This window comes from Carcharodon carcharias, chromosome 16 (genome assembly GCF_017639515.1).
Source record: "Carcharodon carcharias isolate sCarCar2 chromosome 16, sCarCar2.pri, whole genome shotgun sequence".
NCBI classification, from domain to species: Eukaryota; Metazoa; Chordata; class Chondrichthyes; order Lamniformes; family Lamnidae; genus Carcharodon; species Carcharodon carcharias.
This window is the reverse complement of record NC_054482.1, coordinates 94,345,683-94,366,765: the sequence shown is the minus strand read 5'-3', so window position 1 is coordinate 94,366,765 and position 21,083 is coordinate 94,345,683. Positions and strand designations below refer to the sequence as shown.

Genomic DNA, 21,083 nt, shown 5'->3' with positions numbered 1-21,083 from the left:
TAATCAAATATTGTGTCCTGTTGTAGGTTTTGAAGACTGACAAAGACAAGATTGAGAAAAAGCATAAGGAGGATACAGTAGTTATCCTGGATAAACATGTGAAAGACATTGAGGAGTTAGGTAAAGAGTGTTAAAAACAAAAACAAAAAACTGCGGATGCTGGAAATCCAAAACAAAAACAGAATTGCCTGGAAAAACTCAGCAGGTCTGGCAGCATCGGCGAAGAAGAGTTGACGTTTCGAGTCCTCATGACCCTTCAACAGAACTGTTGAAGGGTCATGAGGACTCGAAACGTCAACTCTTTTCTTCTCCGCCGATGCTGCCAGACCTGCTGAGTTTTTCCAGGTAATTCTGTTTTTGTTTAGGTAAAGAGTGTGCTGCATTGATTCTTGTCTCTTGGCCTCTAATTCAACAAACAGCTACTTCAGCCACCAAACTATGGCTGATAAATGCTTCATATTGTATCAAAAAGTTGGTTCCCTGTGCTGATTAAATTAATGATTTGATCTATTACTTAGAAACTAGTTTTAACTTGATAACAGCAATACAATTTGGCAACGTATTAGCAGTATTTTAATTTCTCATCTTATTCTTCATGCACAATGTTTACAGTTTTACCTATCACAGTATTTTGCCAGCAGAGGGCACTCACAACTCTCATTTTTTTTCAGTCTGGTAAGACACTTCAGACATCTTACTATCACAGATCAGCCTGCAAACATCACCTACTGGCAGTCAGTACTCTGACTTGCCCTCATCCATTAGGATTTCTTGCCACCAGAGTCTTTTCAGGCCCTCAAGAATTCTCTTTCAGGATGTGGGCACCCTGTGCTGACAGGTAGTCATTTGACTCTTGGTTGTCAGAATATGTGTGCCCAAAATACAAAGAAAGTATTTAGAAAATGCTGAAAATAGGCACAAGGCCCTCCAGGATCTGTAAAGGGAAAGCATAGATTAAAATATTAGTCAGGTTCTTCACAGGAACACTGGAAGAGGAATAGGTCATTTAGCTCCTCAAGCCTGTTCCACCATTCAAAGAGATTGTGACTGACCTGCAACCTACATATACTCGTCTTTGCTTCATATTCCTTAATGTCTTTGGAAAACAAAAATCTTTCGATCATAGATTTGATCTAGTATCCATTGCTGTTGCAGGAGAGAGTTCTAAACTTCAACCACCTTTTGTGTGCAGAGACGTTTCCTAATTTCACTTCTGAAAGGTCTGGCTCTAATGTTTAGACTATGGCCCTAGTCCTAGACGTCCCAAACAGTGAAAATAATTTTTCTCTATCTACCTTATCTGTTCCTCATAATATCATCAGACAGATCATGTGTGGATAATGAATATAAAAAACATTAACTCCTATCTCCTGTCTGCTGATGAGCATATGGTGATAATCATCCTAGTTCATTTGCACTGTCTAGATTTGGTTCTTAATGGCAATGTGCACAGTTAGCTTGTGGTATGGTACTATGAAGGCTGGAATGAACCTCTCATTATGTGCTCCATAAGATATGCATATAATATATCTTTTAAATTTACTTCTAAATGTACTCTAATTTCAGAAAGCATAAACAATCAGAAACTGATGTTGGAATATGAGAAATATCAGGAGCTGCAGCTCAAATCCCAGCGAATGCAGGAAGATTATGAGAGACAGCTGAATGAGATGGATGAGAGTAAGAGCCAGGCATTAGAGGAGCTGACTGAGTATTATGAGACCAAACTCCAGGAGAAGGGTACACTTATTGAACAGGTAAGATAGAAGAAGCTCATGGATCAGGAATTAACAGGTCTCTGAAAACACAATGTATCCTTTCTGAATAATTGACTTACTACTGGCAAAAATTGCTGTGTTTAATATTGTGTTATGTTTTTGCATTATTCCATTTGGTTGACTTTTGTATTGATGATTTATCTTTAAATTACCTAGTTGCAGGAAGAGTCCAGGCAACAGATTAAAGAAGCTGATGAAACAAAGAAACAAATAGAAGAGGATGCTGACCGTGAAATTCAGGACATTAAAATCAAATATGAACGAAACCTGAGAAATGAGAAAGAGGCAAATCTCCGGTTGAAGGGAGAGACAGGAATTATGAGAAAAAAGGTATTAAAATGACAGAAAAAAACTGGAGGACTCCATATTATTTTTAAATTATTTTTAAAATCTTTCAAATTAAATGTCTTCAGAGTCAAAACAGGGTTGGCTCAATAGGCAGAATTCCACCTCCCCCTTATGCAATAGGAGAAAGGAAATCCAGGCCTGAGTATCAGAAGGCTAATTGAATATGGGGACCCCTAAGCCAAATCCTGTTCTCACCTGACATACTGTAAATTGTTTTTCATTTATCTGGCATAATGATTGGACTGTTTTGAATAGAGGCAAACCCCTTTTGAAATATTAGCTTAATCATTCCTTCCTCTCACAGCTTCCAATCCATGTTTGTCTCTAGTCTGTGAAGTGGCAGCTAATAATTTTAGAGTCTTCTCTTATCTCCGCCTCCCTCATTTCTCTCTTTTTCAGTTTACTAGTTTGCAGAAAGAAATTGAAGACAAACAGGGAGAGATTGAGAAGCTGAAGAGTGAACACCAGAAGCTACATGGAGTCATCAGGTCACTGGAAAAAGACATCCAAGGGCTCAAGAAAGAAATCATAGAACGTGATGAAACTATCCAGGACAAGGTGAGGAAGCTGGGAGGCAATGAGCAAGAAAAATTTAAGCTATGCAGGTGGGAGATACATAGCACAGTAAGAGAGACAAGATTAAAAGACTAAAGCAATGAAATGCACAATTGTGCAAAATATACATGTAGGTTTAAATTATTATTATAAAAGAAAGCGGAGATATTAAGCTGCTGTGTAATTTTCCAATTTAAAAAAAAACTTCCTATGCTTCTTTGGGTGGAATCGTCTAAGGGCGGCAGCAGATGAAGAAGGACGTTTTACCTGCCGGCCACAGTGGTGGATTTTCACGCAGTATCGTCCCCTTCCCACCTCATATGTTATGCAGTCACGGGAAACACGTCGGATCAGTGGCAGGTGGCCTCCGATTTGCCATTACCTCGCCGCTTCCACACAGCGGGCACCATATTTAAACTGCAGCTGCATACACAGTTCTCAATGCTTGCAGCCCAGGAACACTCTGGTGAAGATGTAACCCCAAAAGCCAGGAAGAGCGCAGCCCCCCCAATTCAGTGATACATCCCTGGGGCCCCTTTTAAATGCTGTGGAGGCCCACTACGATGTCCCCTACCCCCACTAAGGCTGCAGGAAGCCCATCAGTCTCACTGCCCAGCTGGGGAGGCAGTGGCAGTGGTGGTCAGTGCCAACGCTGCACCCAAGAGTCAGCCGTCCATTGCAGAAAACAGATGAATGATCTCCCCCATGCTGCCAGGGTAAGTCAACCATCTCATCAATCTCAACTCACCCATTCACAAGCCCATCACACATTCACTGGCATCTCACTCACTACCAGCTCAAGGGACATCACCACTCACTCTCTCTCACACACCCTCACATCTCCATCTGGCCTCATCTCCTCTGGAGACTGTCTCCTCATCTCGCCCATAGCTTTACTCAGCACAAACGCATGTCCGGCATCCTTCTCATTTGGCCTGGCATGGCGCCTTGCTCACACTCCCTCCATCTGTCTTTATACAGGACAGAATGGCACACAATCAACGGGAGAGGCCCTTGACCCGAGGTAGAGTGCTAGACATCAATGTCCTCACTCCATTCGAGAGTTGAGCATTAGAGCTGGTCAGAGAGAACATCGACCATTCCGCGGCAACAGTGAGGTTGGCATTAAACACCCATGTGAGGATCCTGCATGTCATCATCCCTTTCTCAATGCTACTCTGAGTCCACTGTTATGTGTTCAATGCGTCTGCCAAACACTAATAATCATCATGTTCTCTCCTAAGCACACCTGACACGTCGCCTTCGGGCAACCGTGACCCCGACCCCAGCACAGAGAGCACCTAGGATGAGGACCTTGAGGGCAATAACTATTGAAGACCCATCATGGCGCTCACATACACCCTGCACCAGCTCAGCGACACACCCGGCAGGACCTAGATGTAAAGTAGCCTAAGAATCACAATCTGGTGAGCACACCACACAATCTGTTCCACAGCAGGTGGAGGCAGGGATTTCCGAGGTCGCCGGCACTTGGAGGACTGCTGGAGACGAGGAATCTGCTGAGTCAGAGTCAGACGATGAGCCTCTGGACTCGGTCCTCAATCAGTTGGTGGAGCTGCAAAGGGAATCACAGGAACGTCAGGAAGGGATGTCTGGGGTACTCCTCAGATTGCAAGGGATGATGGAGGAGTCTGTCCGCCTTCAGTCCGAGGTTACAGCATCAGCATGCCAACGTATCGCAATCAACACTGGCAGAATGGCGGCTGCCATGGAGACCTTGGTCCAGGATATAGGTCCTGCACTGCTGTGTGGGCTGAACTCCATCGCTGACACCATAGTTGGCCTCCAGCAGTGTCAACGCGAGAAGGGTATGGGGCAGCCTGACCTGACTCCAGCTTTCCCTTCACAAGGAGTCAGCCAGGGGCCTTCGGGCACCCATAGGAAGGAGCACCAGCAGCTCAACCTCCTGGGACCATCCACCCAGGTGACTCTGGGAATGTCCAGCCGATCCAAATCCCCTCTTCCTATGACCCCCGCAGCTCCAGCTTCACAGGAGGAGGGTACAGCTGGCCCACAGCAAGCTTCCAGCTCTCAGCCCTCCAGAGGATGCATGCCAAGGTCATCACAGATAGGCTGCCTGCACCTCCACTGTGGATGTCGGAGGAGGACCAAGACACAGCGGCAGGGTTAGGAAGGCTAAGAATATGTAATTGCACAATGTGGGCATGGGTGTTAATCACTTGTACATAATGTTCACTATTGTAAATAAACTCCCAAGAATGTCTCCTTGCCTATGGCTCCTTGTTATGATGAGCAGTGTTCATGGCACTCAGATGTGAAAACTTGATTCCTGCACAAGAAGAGGCAGGTGTCTTAGTCCAGGGTTTCTTCCTTGTGCAGCGTGTAACCTTCAGACCAAAGTGCTGGTCCAGCTTCACGCTCACTAAACACACTAGTGATGCCAGCACCTTGATGGTGCTTGTCATTGCTGCCAGAATGTGATAGGCAGGCATCACAAAGTTCTGTGATTCTCTGTGTTTGCTCTTAGCACCTTTTGATGTGTGGCTGCCACCCCCATCTCTTCAACATCTGTGAACAGTGATGCTGTGTTCCTGAAGGCTGACAAAGGGTCAGGTGCATTTAAAGTTACATGGCGGTCTCTCCCTGATATGACCCTGATCACAGAGCACAAGCGAGCTACCCTCAGCAAGACAGGAGTCAGACATTCACAGAGGCTATGTAAAGATATATGGAGTGTCCTCACTGCTTGTTGCCACGGAGATCTAAGCACCACGTGAGTGTAGTCGATGGTACATTGCACCTGTGAAAACCAGAGATCTGCACAAATCATCATCATCATCCTCCTGGAATCTAGCTACTATTAGGGCCTCCGCTGCGTCTCCATGACTTGAGCCTGAGCACTGAAGGTATGTGCTGCCATAAGCCACACAGGAGTCAAAAGTTCACAGATATAAGGTGAGGATGTCGGACTGTCCTCCCTGTATCTCATCACCATCCTCCACGAATCTTGAGGCTATGAGGGCCTCCCCAGCATGCCTGTCTCATCTGGCCATTGTGATGGCTTCATCACTGGCATCCTCACCTTCAAGGACCACATCATCATCATCCCGTTTGACGTCCTCCTCATCAGAGAAATGCAACTCTTCCAACTCCTCCTCTGCCAGGTCCTCCCCCTGTTGCAGTGCCATGTTGTGTAGCGCGTAGCAAGCTATGATGATGCGCAACACTCTCTGGGGACTGTATTGCAGTGCTCCACCAGACCTGTCAAGGCACCAGAACCTAATTTTCCAAATGCCTGTCGTTTGCTCCACCAAAGTCCATGTCGCAGCATGACCCTCGTTGTACCTTCGCTCTGTTTCAGACTGAGGCCGCTGCACGGGTGTCAACAGCCACGTCCTCTGTGGGTAGCCTTTGTCCCCAAAGAACTAACTCTGCAGCCTCTTTGGATCCTGAAAGATGTCAGGGATCTGAGACTTCTAAGGATGTAGGAGTCAAGGACACTCGCTGGGAATCATGCGCAGACCTGTAGGATGCATTTGTGGTGGATGCACACCAGCTGAACAATAAGCGAGTGGAAGCCCTTGCGATTGATGTAGTTGACTGCTTGCTGCCATGAAGATCTAAACACCACGTGGGTGCAGTCGATGGCACATTGCACCTCTGAAAACCAAAGATCTGCACAAATCCCAGTGCTCTTTCTTCCTGGCTTTCCTGATCCTGGTCAAAATGCACAAAGCTCTGTGCCTTCACAAAGGTGGCATCCTTGACCTTGTGGATACAATTGTGCGTGGAGGCTTGCAAGATCCCGCAAAGGTCACCTGTGGAGCCCTGGAAGAAGCCACTGGCGTAAAAATTGAGCACCATGGTCACTTTCATGGCCACTGGCTGAGGATGCCCTCCATGTCCATGAGGTGTCAAATCCTGCAGCAAGTGGCAAATGTGACCGATCAGTTCCCTAAACATTAGCAGTCGTCAGCGACACTGATTCTCAATCATCTGCAGGAATGACAAGCGCCATATGGAGCACCTACGAGCGATGGGTCTCACAGAAGCAAGGGATTGTTACGGTGCAGAAGGAGGCCGTTCAGCCCATTGTGTCTGCACTGGCTCTCCAAATGAGCATAATGAATTAGTGGTCATTCTCCTGCTTATTCCCTGTACCCTTGCACGTTGCTTTTCTCTGTGGATCTTCAGCTGTGTGCATAGCAGACCTTGCCACCCCTACATCTTGAAGGAAGTGCTCCTTCCTTTGCTCAGCCAGGCACCTCCACCCCGCCCTTCTGCTTCTTCTCTGCTCCCTGTAAGCCATGAGGCATATTGCTAAATCATCAGCCTCCATGATCCTGATGTTCTCTCCAAGCGGGATCAAAGCAGAGATACATGGGTTAGCACGTGTCCTAAGAACATCTCTTGGTTACGTCTGAAGGCCCCTTCATGCATGCAAGAGAGTCCTGGCCACCACTTGGATGACCAGTGTTTAGTGCGCTTCATGGCTGTCCGAAATCCCACCTATCTCTGCCCCTCCACTTTACTGATTGGTGGCAGCTTTGGCCACTGGAATGCATGCTGTGATCTCAGCTCAGGCGCAGGCACTCTCCTAACCCACACTGCAAGGCTACACTGTTAGCTTGAACCATGAGGGGTACTGTCCAAACCTAAAAAAAACAGTGCAAGGAGCTGTGAGCACCTCCACCAGTGACTGCTCCATGGCCACCTTTCACAAAAGGATTCTACAACTTGCCCAGTTGGCCAATTGTTCTTCTGCCCCTAAAATGCACATAAATTTGCAGTATGTGCCTGAGGGGCTGAAAAGTTCTGGAGCATTTGGTGGCACTTTCATACTTTTGCATTGTTTGAGTAGGCAGAAAAGCTTCAGAGGCCCGACTCCAAGCATGTCAGTGGAGCTGCTGGTAAACATTTTCAGCTGCGGAAGAATGCTCTCTTTTGCCAAGCTTTTCCAAGTGTGTGGACACTCCCCTCACCTTCCCCAATATGTGTCTGTGTACTTTCTTCAGCCTGTGCTGCCTTGCTTCAACCCCACCAGCCTCACCAGCACTGAAATCCTTGCTCCGGCACAGCACTGAAAGCCAGTCGGCAAAAAGTGACTTGCCTGCAACCCCCCCCCCCGCCCCCCGCAATGCCCAGCACCACTTCCTTGATGCCCTACGGGCAATGCTCATGAGCGCTGCACAAGGTTGTGTGCACTCACCTCCAAGATCCCCTCGAAATTCAGGTCACCCTTTTAAAGGCAGTCATAAAGCACACCATTTCTGAGGTCATGTTGATGTAAGCGGTAAATTTGCCTTGTGGGGTGGGTGGGTTGATTCCGCCGAGCAGAGCTTATAATAAGATACTAACATATTGAAATTAGATTCCTGACGTGCAGCAGTGGTAAACGCGGCCCGTCAATGATGGGTGGAGCGGATGATTGCAAACTGGTTTCATGATGGTGTTAAACCAATTTTTTGGCCTTCTTGCCATATTCTCCACTCATGCCTGCCATGACACCTGCCAACATTGGAACTGGATGATTCTGCCCTTTGACTTTTAAAAAGGAATGAGATAAACTGAACTATAAAGTTAAATAAGTATTAAAACAACCAGATTAAAAATGCCATGGAAATGTGAAACTAATCATCGAATCTGAGTCACAAAATGGAATAGCAGATGGAAAATATCATGAGCAGTTTGGCAATGCCCTGTAATAAAAATATAATTCAAACACTGATTAACTGACCCCGATAGTATATTTCATGTTACCTAGCATAATGCATCTAGTTATCTTGTCCCTGTTGGTGACAACGTTTACAGACATGGGGACAGATGTACAGTCTTATAGCTGTACTTCCCCACAATCTATTTCAATCACTCCACTACTTTTGTGTTATTTGTTTGTCAGATTTCCAATCCTGAATGAGCCATAATTCGCTTCAGTTGGCAAAGATTGAAGTCATTGCCCTCGCCCAAAACACATTCGCTGTAGTTTTGCCACCAATTCCATTTCTCTCCCCTGCCACTGTCTCAGGTTGAACCGGACTGCAATCTCAGCATTCTACTTGACCCAAATCTGAGCTTTAGATCTCATATGCCATCTATCTTTGCCCCTGCTTCAGCCACCTGCTGCTGAATCATCCATGCAGTTGTCACTTCCAGACTAACCTATTCCAATGCTTTTCTATCCTGCCTCCTATGTCCCACCTTCCACAAATCTCAGCTCATCCAAAATTTATATGCCAGTAAATATTATAGGAATATTACACAGAGAAGAAAATAAACTGGCATATAATGATGTGACAAAAATTTGGAAGAACCCCAATTTATCTAGTTGAAGCCCAGTCAATAAATAATGCTATAAACCTCACTGGATAGCACTGCAGCCATCTTAGCATATATCACTGCAAACAGCAAGCTATTAAATATACTACACCAGCATTATTCTATGTGTAGTACCATGTGCACAATGTAAATCCTATTAGTGTTACAGTAAGCATAATTGTAGTAAAGAAAGGCAAATCTAATAAGAGCACAGAAGTTATTTGAAAACACTTAAAAGCACATTATCCTTCAAATCCTAATTAGAAAGAAATGGTAACTATATTCGGTGTTATAATCGTAAAATTAATCTAACATTCTGCTCATGTACAGGAAAAGCGCATCTATGATCTCAAGAAGAAGAACCAAGAACTAGAGAAGTTTAAATTTGTCCTGGATTACAAAATTAAAGAACTGAAAAAACAGATTGAACCACGGGAAAATGATATAAAAGAAATGAAAGAGCAAATTCAGCAAGTAAGTCTTCAGGGAACCAATAGGAAAGAGATTGAAATAACTTGGATTTATATTATCCTTTATCATGCCCTTAATTCCAAAGCACTTTACCATCAATTAAATACCACTGAAATGTCATATAGGCACACATAGCAATTAACTTGTACAAGTGTAGGTCCCAAAATGACAAGAGATAAATGATCAGCAAATCTTTGTTTTTTGGTGGTGTTAGAATGCTGATTGAAAGAACTCCCTGCTCCTCTAAAATAACCATGGGAATTTTTTTAACAGTCACCTGAACAGCAGACAGTAGTAGCACCTCAGTTTATTATCTCACCTGGAGTGTAGAACTTTGAACTCTCCCAACATTGCACTGAAGCAATTGTACTGAGTTTAGCTTAAGTTCTCGATTTAGGATTGGAGATTGAATCCACAAACTTCTGATGCAAAGGAAGGAGTGCTACCATTGAGGCCGGTAAACAAATTATAACTATTCTTGTCGGCTTCTTTCCAACAATGAACACAATTAATGAGTTTAATTCTGAGAAAAAAAAGCTGAATTGTGCGCTTACTTAATAAAAAATATATCGATCTTTGTCTTGAAAATTTTAAGATTCTGTCACCTTGTTCTGTACTGCGCTTACCAGAGAAATAACTTTTCTGGACTCCTTTTATAATTTTAAACACTTCAAATAGATCACCTGCTCAACCTTCTAAATTCAAGGGAATACAAGCTAGGTTTGTGCAACCTAGCCTCATAATTTAACCCTTTAAGCTTTGGTGTCACTCTGCTGAATCTGCCCAAAACCCACTTCAAGGCTAGTATATCTTTCCTGAGGTGCAGTTATGCAAACTGAATGTAGATAGAGTCTGACTAAGGCTCTGTGCAACTGAAGCATAATTTCCTCCCTATTGTTTTCTAGCATCCTCTAGATAAAGGCCAAAATTCCATTCACCTTTTTAAATTATTTTTGTACCGGTATCCTGTTTTCAGGTGATTTATGTACTTGGACTCCCAAATCGCTCCTCTATGGTTTTTGTTTCTCACCATTAATAAAACTTTCTGATTTATCTTTCATGGATCCAAAGTCACTGACCTCATAATTCCTCCCATTGAACTCCATCTACCACAATTTTGCCCAGTCACTTAATCTGACTATGTCCCTTTTTTAATTCCAGCTCTCATCCTCAGGACATCAAAGTTAGCATGTCCTAACTTTGTATCATCTTCAAAACTAGATACAACTATTTCTTCATTAAAATCCTTGATGCATATGATAAAAAGCTGATACCTTAATACAGACCGCTAAGGAACTTATAACCAATTAACAACTGATGCCACAAGGTTATCTCCAATTTTAGGCTCATTTATTTCTTGTGGAAATAGAGGAAATACTATATAATCTAGCACCACATTCCAAACAACTCTGATATAAATTTTAAAAAAGGCTCTTCCTGGGTTAATCTACCATGTGGGACACAAAACATTTTAACATTAAAAGATACAAGGTAAATATAAATCATAAAATCCTATTACCAGGATTGTTAGAAATGGTATGCAGTAATGTGCAATACTAATCAGATTTAAGGAATAAAATTGACCACTGACATATATGTTATATAGGGATCATCTCTTGCAGTTGACAAGCAAGAAGATCTCATTGTCTTTGGGAGCAAAGATAATGAAAGATCACTTGCTTCAGAAATAAAAGCTTCCTTTCAGAAAGCTTTATCATTGTTTGGTTTCTAACCATATTTTTCCCACTAATCTCTCTACAGATGGAAACTGAGTTGGAACTGTTTCATAAACACAATACCCAGCTGGAACTTAATATCGGAGAACTGAAACAGAAACTAAAGGCAACAGAAGCAGAGATGCGCAACGAAATGGAGAAGGTTAGAAAGTGTTATGTATGCATTTAACCATATACATATACATGCTGGCACAAATACACACACACACACACACGCTTTCCTTCCCTCTTGCAATTCAACTGGGATAAATTCTATAGCCTTTTATGGCATCAACATTGTACATTTTTGTGTTAAATATATCAAAATGAATTTTCCACAGGCATCAGAATGCATTTTGATATGCTGTTCCCCAACTGGATGTAAGATTTCCATAGGCTACTAATTGCATTGCCATTGCTTCAAATTAGGAACGATAAGCTGCTGAGTTTCTGATGCTGATGCTTTTTAATCTTCCTTCCTTCATGTGAGCTCTGCCTGAACACGTGTCCTTGGCTCATTGCTGTTGCTTCATCCTGAGCCATTTCACTTGGCAGTTTTTGTCAGCAGTGGTTTGCCATTACCTTCCACTCTTAGGGGCAGGTCCCAAGTTAACCTCAGCTGGAATGGAAATCGAACCCGTGCTGTTGGCATTAATCTGGGCCACATGCCAGCCATCTAGCCAACTGACCTAACCCACCCCCACTTTTTACTTTATAGAATATCAAGTGAAAGGATGTTTAGCAACATGAAGCATTAATTGCTTGTTCTGGCTACCTGCATTGAGCCTAAATCTGAGGGCGGTATTTGATGGGGGTAACAGGTCTCCACTGGCTGGAGAAGCAGCGAGAGCCCCTCCTTGCCTCCTTTTAGGGAAGGCCGTAAATTAAGTGTCACTCAGGCATTTATCTGAACAGCAGTGGGCCCCAGGATCAAGGACCTCAGGGACAGAAGTCCTACCTGAGAGCTGCCAGCCAATCAGGGGCCAGCAGCTCTATTGAACAGCAGCGGCACCAGGGAAGCTGTGGCTGCTGCTGGTACAACAAACACCCAAAGCCTAGTATTGTGCAGGATCCCAGTCCACTGCTGAGTGGTGGCAGGAGGGAGTTGTGGAGTGGAGGCCTCTGGGGAGAGGGGAGGAAGGGAGGTCAACAGCAAGGGCAGGGAATTGGCTCTCAACAGTCCCCCTCTCCCCCCCCCCCCCACCCCCCCAACCCTCTCCCCTTTATTGATACCTGGTGCCTTAATCAGGCACTTAGTTCTTCTGAATGAGGGACCCTCTTCCATCCTTCCCCACCCCCCTGGAGCAAGCATCTCACATGGGTTTGCCTGTCGTGTGCCCAACATGGTGAGGCCCTCCTCCACCAAACCCACCGCTGAGTGGAATGAGACCCTTAAGTGGGCATGAATTACCCACTTAAGGGCCTCAATTGGCAGTGGGGCAGGAAGGGTGACCATGGGCATTCCCTGTCATAGACTTAATTGGAGTGGAAGCAGAAAGGTGGTGGAGTCCCAACTGCCACTCTCCTGCAAAATCAAATTCCCTCCCATCACCAAATTTGCCATGGGGCGGGGCATTAACTTCCACCCGGAGTGTCTGAAACATTGATTTACTTCTGCGGCAGAATTTAATGCCCTCCCAGCCTGGAGGCAGATCGGAGGTGGGCTTGGGGTGGGGGGGGGGCATGTGATCAGTCAGGAAGATGTGGGTTGGAGATCCCTCTCAAGGGCCTCATCCCATCACTGCTGGTATTTAACCAGTGGTGGGCAGGCCTTGTGGGCCAGGAAAACCCTGGCAGGTAGGCCTGGAGCTTGGAAGGTGGGGAGAGGGGGTATCTTCCCCCACGCCCTCGCTAGGCCTTGTTTACTGGGGCTCTATCATCAATCACTGGTGTTGGCAGCACTGCAGTACTGGCAATGGCCACCGCTCCTGGTGGTGTTGCTGATGGCCTCTGGCCAGCAGCTCCTCGAGGGAATTTCTCCTAACAAGAGTTAGGAAGGTGGATGACAGGAAGATAAATGCCCAGCTGGGACTTAATCCCATTGATCCTTCCAAAAATGGTCATGGAAGCTGAACTACTGGTTTCCAGCCGGTGGATGACCACCACCCTTCCACTGCAACCAATAAATTCCACCCTTAGTCTAAACAAGTGATAGGTCTAAGGAAGACTAATCACAACAGACCCAGTGCCAGTGGCATCACCAGAGGAACAGGAACAGGCCATTTATAAGAACATACAAAATACGAGCAAGAGTAAGCGAAATGGTCCTTCGAGCCTTCTCCACCATTTAATAAGATCATGGCTAACTCCATCTTCCTGTGCAATCTTCATACCTTAATTCACTTTAGTACCCAAAAATCCACCAACTTTTCAGCCCCTCAGCCCTGTTCTGCCACCCTATTGGTTCACGCTGATCTGTACCTCAATTCTATTTACCCGTCTTTTCCCTCAGACTTTTATTAGGTAAGAATATCAATCAATCTTGGCGTTGAAAATTTCGATTGACCCATCATCCGCAGTCTTTTGAGGAAAGAGTTCCAAATTTCCATTTCCATTTCCTTTGTGTTCAGAAAATTCTTCCTGATTTAATTCCTAACTGACCTAGCTCTAAGTTTATGCCTCTTTGTTCTGCCTTTCTCCACCAGAAGAAATAGTTTCTCTGTGTCTACCTTATCAAATCCCTTTATCAAGTCATGTCTCTCTCTATTCTTCTCTTAAACGAAGCAAAGAGGAAGCACAAAAGTTACCAGCTGGAAACTTCCTACCATCACAAACAGTAACATTTAAACCAAGGTACACCAACATCACATCTTAAAGTGTTGACCATGGCTCAGTGAAGCACTCTCACTTCTGAGTCAGAAGACTGTTGGTTCAAGTGCTGCTCTAGAGACTTGAGAACCAAATCTAGGTTACGCTTCAATACAGTAGTAGGGGAGTAATACATTATTGAAAGAGTCATCTTTCAGATGAGGCATTAAATGAAACCCAGTCTGCCCTTTCAGATGGATGTAAAAGATCAAATGGCATTATTTCAGAGAAGAGCAGGACAGTTCTCCCCAGTGTCCTGGCCAATATTCATTTCTCAACCAACACCACAAAACATGCTGTGCTCAAAATGTTTCCAACATTACAACAGTGACTGTTCTTCAAAAGCAGTTCAGTGGCTATAAAGCACTTTGGATGTCCTGAGGTCATGAACGGCATGATATAAATGCACATCTTTCTTCTCTTTACTTTATTCTTTTCCTTCTTTAATTGATTCAGATAATCAGACATTTCAGGCTCAGTAAAGAAAACTGCTGTAAGTTTTTGCCAAATATTCTTTTCTCTTGTTAATATGTTTTACAATGTGGAAGAAGGTCACAATCTCACCAACTTTTAAAATTCTTTACAAACCAGGCAACTAAACCTTCTATTACTGGATATCTATTTTGATCCGCTCATTTTTTTTCAAGGAGTAGAAAGGATGAAGAGGTAGATTAAGTAATAAAGGAAAATATGTACAGCGAGGGAGGTAAAAAAAAATTAGAACTATTACTCTCTGGCCCTCCCCTCTACAGAGCAAGATATACCCTTCTCGATATGGGCAGAATTTTCTTAATTTCTTGGAGGTGGATTTTGAGGTAGGGGGTTGGATTGGGAAAATTGCAAACAAAAGCACCTGGCTAACTCCCTGACGTGATTCTGCTTTTTAGCTAATCTCTCGGAGCCAACTTGATGGCACCCTGCCGGACTGCGGCAGGAAGCCACTTATTCAGCGGGTCAATAAGATAAATTTCCCCTGAACATTCCTATTTTCCCAGTGGTGACTGGTGCCCCATAGTGTCCACAACTCAGCAGTTCACAGGAGATGAATCCACAGCAGGACGTCTCAGGAGCTTCTAATTTACATGACATTTGACGTTCGTTCGGCGAAAACTATTGATCAACGACAGGTACAGGCTTGTCATTGCAGCAATTTCTCACAGTGACTGCTACCACCGTGAGTGCTCAAGTTAAACAAAAACCTTCTGGTGCCATCAAGCCTCACCTCCCTTTCCGTTAGTTGTTCTTTCTTGTGTCCTAGTCACTGTAGCTGCATTCCCACTTCAGCCACAATGAAAGCTGCCAGGGATACTCAGCTCTTGATTAGACCTCACACTTCCTGCACTTGGCCTCCATCCCTAATTGGCCAACTCTCGTAATATTTCACTAGTGGCCGCATTGCTGATACCCAAAAATTATCCCGATTCCCGAACATTTGTAAATTGCAGATTATTGCCTATTTACACAGTAAATACACATGCAAATATAGATACATAGAAAATAGGGACCGGCACCATGATCAAAAATTGCAATAATTCTAAAAAAAACCAAAATGTTCGAAATAAGTTTGATCAGAATTTTAAAAATTTCCTCCTTTTCTCTTTCTTTGTGTCTTTCATTTATTTTAACGGTTTCCCATTCTCTCATTTTCAGGTGCGACATGTAGAATCTGTTGTCAAGCGTTTTAAGACTGATTTGTACAACTGCGTGGCATTTATTCAGGATCCGAAGAAATTGAAAGAAAGTGTGCGGCAACTCTATGAGAAATATGTGCCGCAGTCAGAAGTGGTAAGGTCTTGTTTCTATAATTGCAACATTTACCTAACAGTAAGACCACTTGGTGTCACAAAGCAATTTGTATCCTTTTTCTTCTCTGCTGTTGAGAAGCAACTCCACTATAATGCACAGAGATACGCCCCTTAGACAAAGATGGTGAAATCTCTTCCACCTATTGTATAAATGCCTTTGAGAGGCACAAGGTTGTTAGTGTGAAAGCATACAAAGCAATTTGATTTAACAATCCTCCGTCTGCCCTGTTGTTTTCCATTGTGTAGTATAATTACTTCTGTTAAGTTCCATGTTTTTTATTTGCTCCACTTTTTAAAAAATTATTCATTCATGGGATGTGGGTGGTGCTGACTAGGCCACCATTTATTGCCTACCCCTAATTGCCCTTGAGAAGATGGTGGTTAGCCGCTTTCTTAAACTGCTGCAATCCATGAGGTGTAGGTACACCTATAGTGTTATTAGGGAGTTCCAGGAATTTGACCCAGTGACAGTGAAGGACTGTATATTATAGACAATAGGGTTCCAAGGATGGTGTGTGGCATGGAGTGGAACTTGCAGGTGGTGGTGTTACCATGCAACTGCTCCCTTTGTCCTTCTAGGCGGTAGAGGTTGTGGGTTTGGAAGATGCTGTCGAAGGAGCCTTGGTGAGTTGCTGCAGTGCATCTTGTGGATGGTACACACTGTGAGGTGAAGGGGGTAAATGTTGAAGATGGCAGATCGGGTGCCAATCATTCTTTGTCCTCAATGGTGTTGAGCTTCTTGAGTGTTGGTGGAGCTACACTCGTGCAGGCACACTCCTGACATGTGCCTTATAGATGGTGGAGGGGGGTTTTTGGGAGTCAGGAGGTAAGTTACTCACCCAGAATTCCCAGCTTCTAATCTGCTCTTGTAGCCACAGTACTTATTATGGCTTGTCCAGTTCAAGCCAACAAATTACCCTAGTTTTCCCTAAGACATAGTTTTTTTAAAGTAAAGCACAATAATAAGGAGTTTCATCCAATTTTATTTCCCACAGACCACCCACCATGCCAAAACTATAAATTAATTCTGCAGTTAGAGGTTTGAGTAACAATTTGCATGCTGCTTTGGTTGCATTGGTTAAAAAATGGCTCGTAAGCCAACACTTTACATACCAATTGAAATACAGTTATTGAACACCATTTTAAATGATTTTGAAATGTAAATGCTTATTTCAGTAAGAAGTCCTCCCGCCCACTTATCATTTATACAGAATACAATATGTTCAAAGTTTTCATGGATCTAAAAGTTCCAGAGAACACCATGCAAACAGCTGGGTCCTGCAATAAACTATGCTGCTCTTTCAGCTTGGGACATGGGCTTGAGTCCAGTTCAGACCAATGGGATAAAAGGCTCTTCATTCTGCCTATTGTTAGGGTTATGTGTAAAGTTAGTTAACACAGCTTCAACCCAGTTCATAATAGCTACTGGTGCATGTAATAAACTTACTCACAAATTGTCACACACTGACAATCTCATTCAGAGATCTTTTTCAGATGGATGGTGTGCAAATTAATAAGGTTCATAATGTTGCAGTAGGGGGTGCTCTTCTGACGTTTGAATTAAGACACAGTTAGGAGCAGCTAGAGCACTAGATAGAATTTTACTCTGCCTTGGTGTCAGCTGTGGCTCAATGAAAACACTCTTTCCTCTGATTCAGAACACTGTAGATTTAAATTCTACTCCACAGATTTATCCAACATCATTGAAACAGTTTATCTGGTTATTATCACATTGATGTGTGCAAAATGACTGCTGCATTTCATATATATCACATTGGCTAAGAGTACCACATTAGTTTGTAAAGTGCTTTGAAACGTCTGAATTTGTGAAAAGCACAATGTAAGTGCAAGCTCTTAACGCATGTCCTTGATCTATTTGATTTTGACATCCTTAATATTGACACAAGGTGCCAAAAGTCAATCGTTACATTTCTCAAGATTAAGATTGTTGATTTGAACTACACAAAGGTTACCCACTTTGATTCTGAACCTGCCTCTCCCCAATTCCCGATCTCACAAAAGAGGTGAACAGCAATAATGCTGCGAATCTCCCATGGTCATGACAACAAGCTTCATAACTTTGTACTAACAGCGTAGTTAATTTGTGCACCAAGTGACTGTCTACTGACCACCACTGGTCCCTACTCCAATCACAGCTTGTAAGAGTTTGCTACTGGGATCCAGGTGATACACCAATAACAACTTGCATTTATATAGGGCCTTTGATAAATTAAAACACCCCAAGGCACTTCACAGAAGCTTTAACAAACAAAATTTGACACCAGCCCACATAAGGAGATATTGGGAGAAAGGACCAAAAAGCTTGGTCAAGGAGATAGGTTACACATAAGAACATAAGAAATAGGAGCTGCATGAGGCCATTTGGCCCTTTGAGCCTACCCCACCATTCAACAAGATCATGGGTGGAATTTTCCGTTCTGGAGACGAAATGCGGTTGCAGGCGGAAAAGTCAGTGTGATTCCCGCTGGGCATCAGCACAGGTTCTCACACCAGATTATCAGTTATTCAGTTCATTATTTATGCATCAATGAACAGTTCGTCAAATCTCGTGGCGGAGCAGGCTGGGATTTGTCCGTGATGCCGTTAATTCATGGGGTCGGAGGTCGAGGCGCCATATTTATATGGCACCCACACATACTTTCACTCTGTGCAGCCCAGGACTTGTTGTGATGGCCCCCGAAGATCCAAGCCATCAGCTCCAAAGTTCAGTGACAGCTCCCTGGAGAGAGTCCTCCAGGCAATCCAGGACTAGTGGGAGGTCCTCTATCCCAGAGATTGCAGATCTGTGCTGCTAACAGCCTATGCATCTGTCTTTATGCAGGGCGAGGTCATCCACAACAACAGGGAGAGATCCCAGACTGGAGGTGGGGTGCTGGGCTTTAGGCCACTCACCCACTTCAAGGAGCAGGTGACAGAGCTGACTGGCGAAGATAGTGACTGTTACTGCGCCAAAGGCGGGATCGGCATCTCCCAACAAGCCAGTGAGTGCCCATGCAGTAGTTATTGACCATCCCTGGACACTGAGTGCCCTTTAATTTAGGTGACTATCTAGCCAGTCACTAATTATCTCTTCTGTCTAGTACACCCATCAGCAAGAAAAGGAACAGGGATACCACCAGCCAGCCCATGAGCCCCAGCCCCCAGAACACCTCAGATGAGGAGACTGAAGACACATCTGCTGAAGACTGCGGCCAGGATTTTCCGTGCCCACTGGCATCGGGCAGTGTTCAGTGGCGTGAGCAGACAATATGGCGTGATCAGTTTCACTACAGCTTGAAACCAGTTTGCGATCGTCCCCCCAGCCCACCGACAGCAGGCCGCATTCTCCACCATCAGACATCGGGAACCTCATTGTAATACATCAGCATATCATTACTAGGCTTGCCCGCTGGTATAGTCGCCCCACCCGGCTGGATTGTCCACCCACATTGACGGAGAACATGCCAACATGTTTCACAACAGCACAGAAGTGACGTGTGCCTGGCGGGCTGCACTTCGCTCAGGACTTCAAAGTTTGCCTACATTGCGTCGGTCAGCACTCGCAGTCATCAGCTCCAGGCTTCACAGCACCACATCACTTTTGGTGGGGCGGTGGGGGGGCTCACAGGCAGGTATCTACCAACCAGGTCAGCCATATAAGGGTGGTTTTTCAATGGCTGCAGGGCTAGGGTTTGCTTGGCGAATAGGGAGAAGTGGCCTCAGGCAAGGGAATTGTCTGCAGGACGAGGGCTGTACTGGGGAAGGAGGGTATCCCAGGATCTGTGCAAGTGGTCTCAAGATTGCGAGGGCTGAGGAGGCAGTCTCTAGAGGAGATGGACATATGAGGATATGTGAGTGAGAAAGGGTGGTGATGTCCCTTGAGCTGACAATAAGTGAGATGCCAGTGAATGTGTGATGGGTTTGAGTGTGTGAGTTTAGAGCGATGAGATGGTTGCCATACACTGGCAGCACTGATGAGATTATTCACCCTTTATCTGCATTGGCACTGATCACCACTGCCACCACATTGGTGGCAGCCAAGCCTGCCAGAGCAGGGTAGAGGACATCGTGGCAAGCTGCATGGTGTCCAAAAGGTGATCTAGTGATGCTTCACTAAACCTGGGGGCTGAAGTCTTTTTGCCTTTCATGGACATTTTCCCTGCAGTCATCATGAGCTGGAAGCACTGAGATGTGTGCGTGCGGCTGGACTTTAACTATGGCGCCCAGCTTGATGAAGCGGCGAGGTGATGGCATGGCAAGCGAATGAGAACCCAAAAACCATCGAAATAGCATGTTTCCCGGGAATGCATAACTAATGCGGTGGGTTTCGGACAATACAGCGTGAAAATCTGCCATTGTGCCCAGCATGTAAAACATCCTTTTATCCACACACTACCACACTTAGTGCAAATCTGGGACGATTCCACCCTGTTTTCACCTCCACAGAGACACGCACCTTGGTGGGACCTAGTTATAGAGCAGACTGGGGGTCACTATCTGCTGAGCACTGCATAGAAACAGGTCCACAGAAGGCAGAGGCTGTGACAGCCAAGGTTTCTGACACTCAGAGGACTGCTGGAGACCAGGCCCCTGCTGAGTCCAAGTCCAATGACGAGCCTCTGGAATCGGCCCTCGGAGAGATGTCAGGACTCCAAAGACAGGCATGGGAATAGCAGGCAGGGTTGTCAGAAGCCATCTCCAGATCAGACTGAAGGATGGAGGAGGCCACCCATGTTCTGTAAGATGATGTGGCTCCACCGTGCGAGCATATCAGAGTCTACATGGAAGGGTAGCAGCCACCAATGGAGATCCTGGTCCAACAGTTTCTGCTGGATACACGCTCAAACCTGCACACCATCACTGTAACCATGAGTGGGATACACCAGTGGCTAGGTGAGAGGAGATGGGGCACCTCAATCTCTCTCCAGGTGCCCCTTCTCCCAGGGAGGAGGAGTGTCAGCTGGACACTTCTCCACACAGGACACTCCAAGGGTGTCTAGCTGCTCCAAATCCCCTCTGCCTGTGACCCCATCCACTCCAACAGGTCAGACCTAGGAGGGTGCACCTGATGTAGAGCAGGAGACCTTTATCAGGCCGGGACCCTCAATGTCTTTGGCCTCCAGAGGATGCAAGCCAAGGTCGTCTCACACAACAGGGCATTAAAGTCAGCAGGCCGTCTCCACCTCTGCTGTGTATGTCGGGATGCACCTAGATGTAGCTGTAGAGCACAACGCTTTCACAGTTGTTCACTCACTGTATATACTTTGCACAATTGTAAATATATTTGCTTTTCTGTCTAAGTCGCA

The 21,083-nt window shown here is 44.9% G+C and overlaps 1 protein-coding gene across 2 annotated transcripts in view; it reads left to right on the top strand.

Moving 5' to 3' along the window:
• Positions 1-21,083, top strand: part of cfap57 (cilia and flagella associated protein 57) — a 97,070-nt gene that overhangs the window by 55,053 nt on the left and 20,934 nt on the right. For both annotated transcript variants that reach the window (XM_041207580.1, XM_041207579.1), the window contains exons 13-19: positions 27-120; positions 1,567-1,757; positions 1,935-2,108; positions 2,526-2,684; positions 9,309-9,452; positions 11,211-11,327; positions 15,623-15,757. In XM_041207580.1, the coding sequence (XP_041063514.1) occupies positions 27-120; positions 1,567-1,757; positions 1,935-2,108; positions 2,526-2,684; positions 9,309-9,452; positions 11,211-11,327; positions 15,623-15,757 (1,014 nt within the window). The remainder of the gene's footprint in view (positions 1-26; positions 121-1,566; positions 1,758-1,934; positions 2,109-2,525; positions 2,685-9,308; positions 9,453-11,210; positions 11,328-15,622; positions 15,758-21,083) is intronic.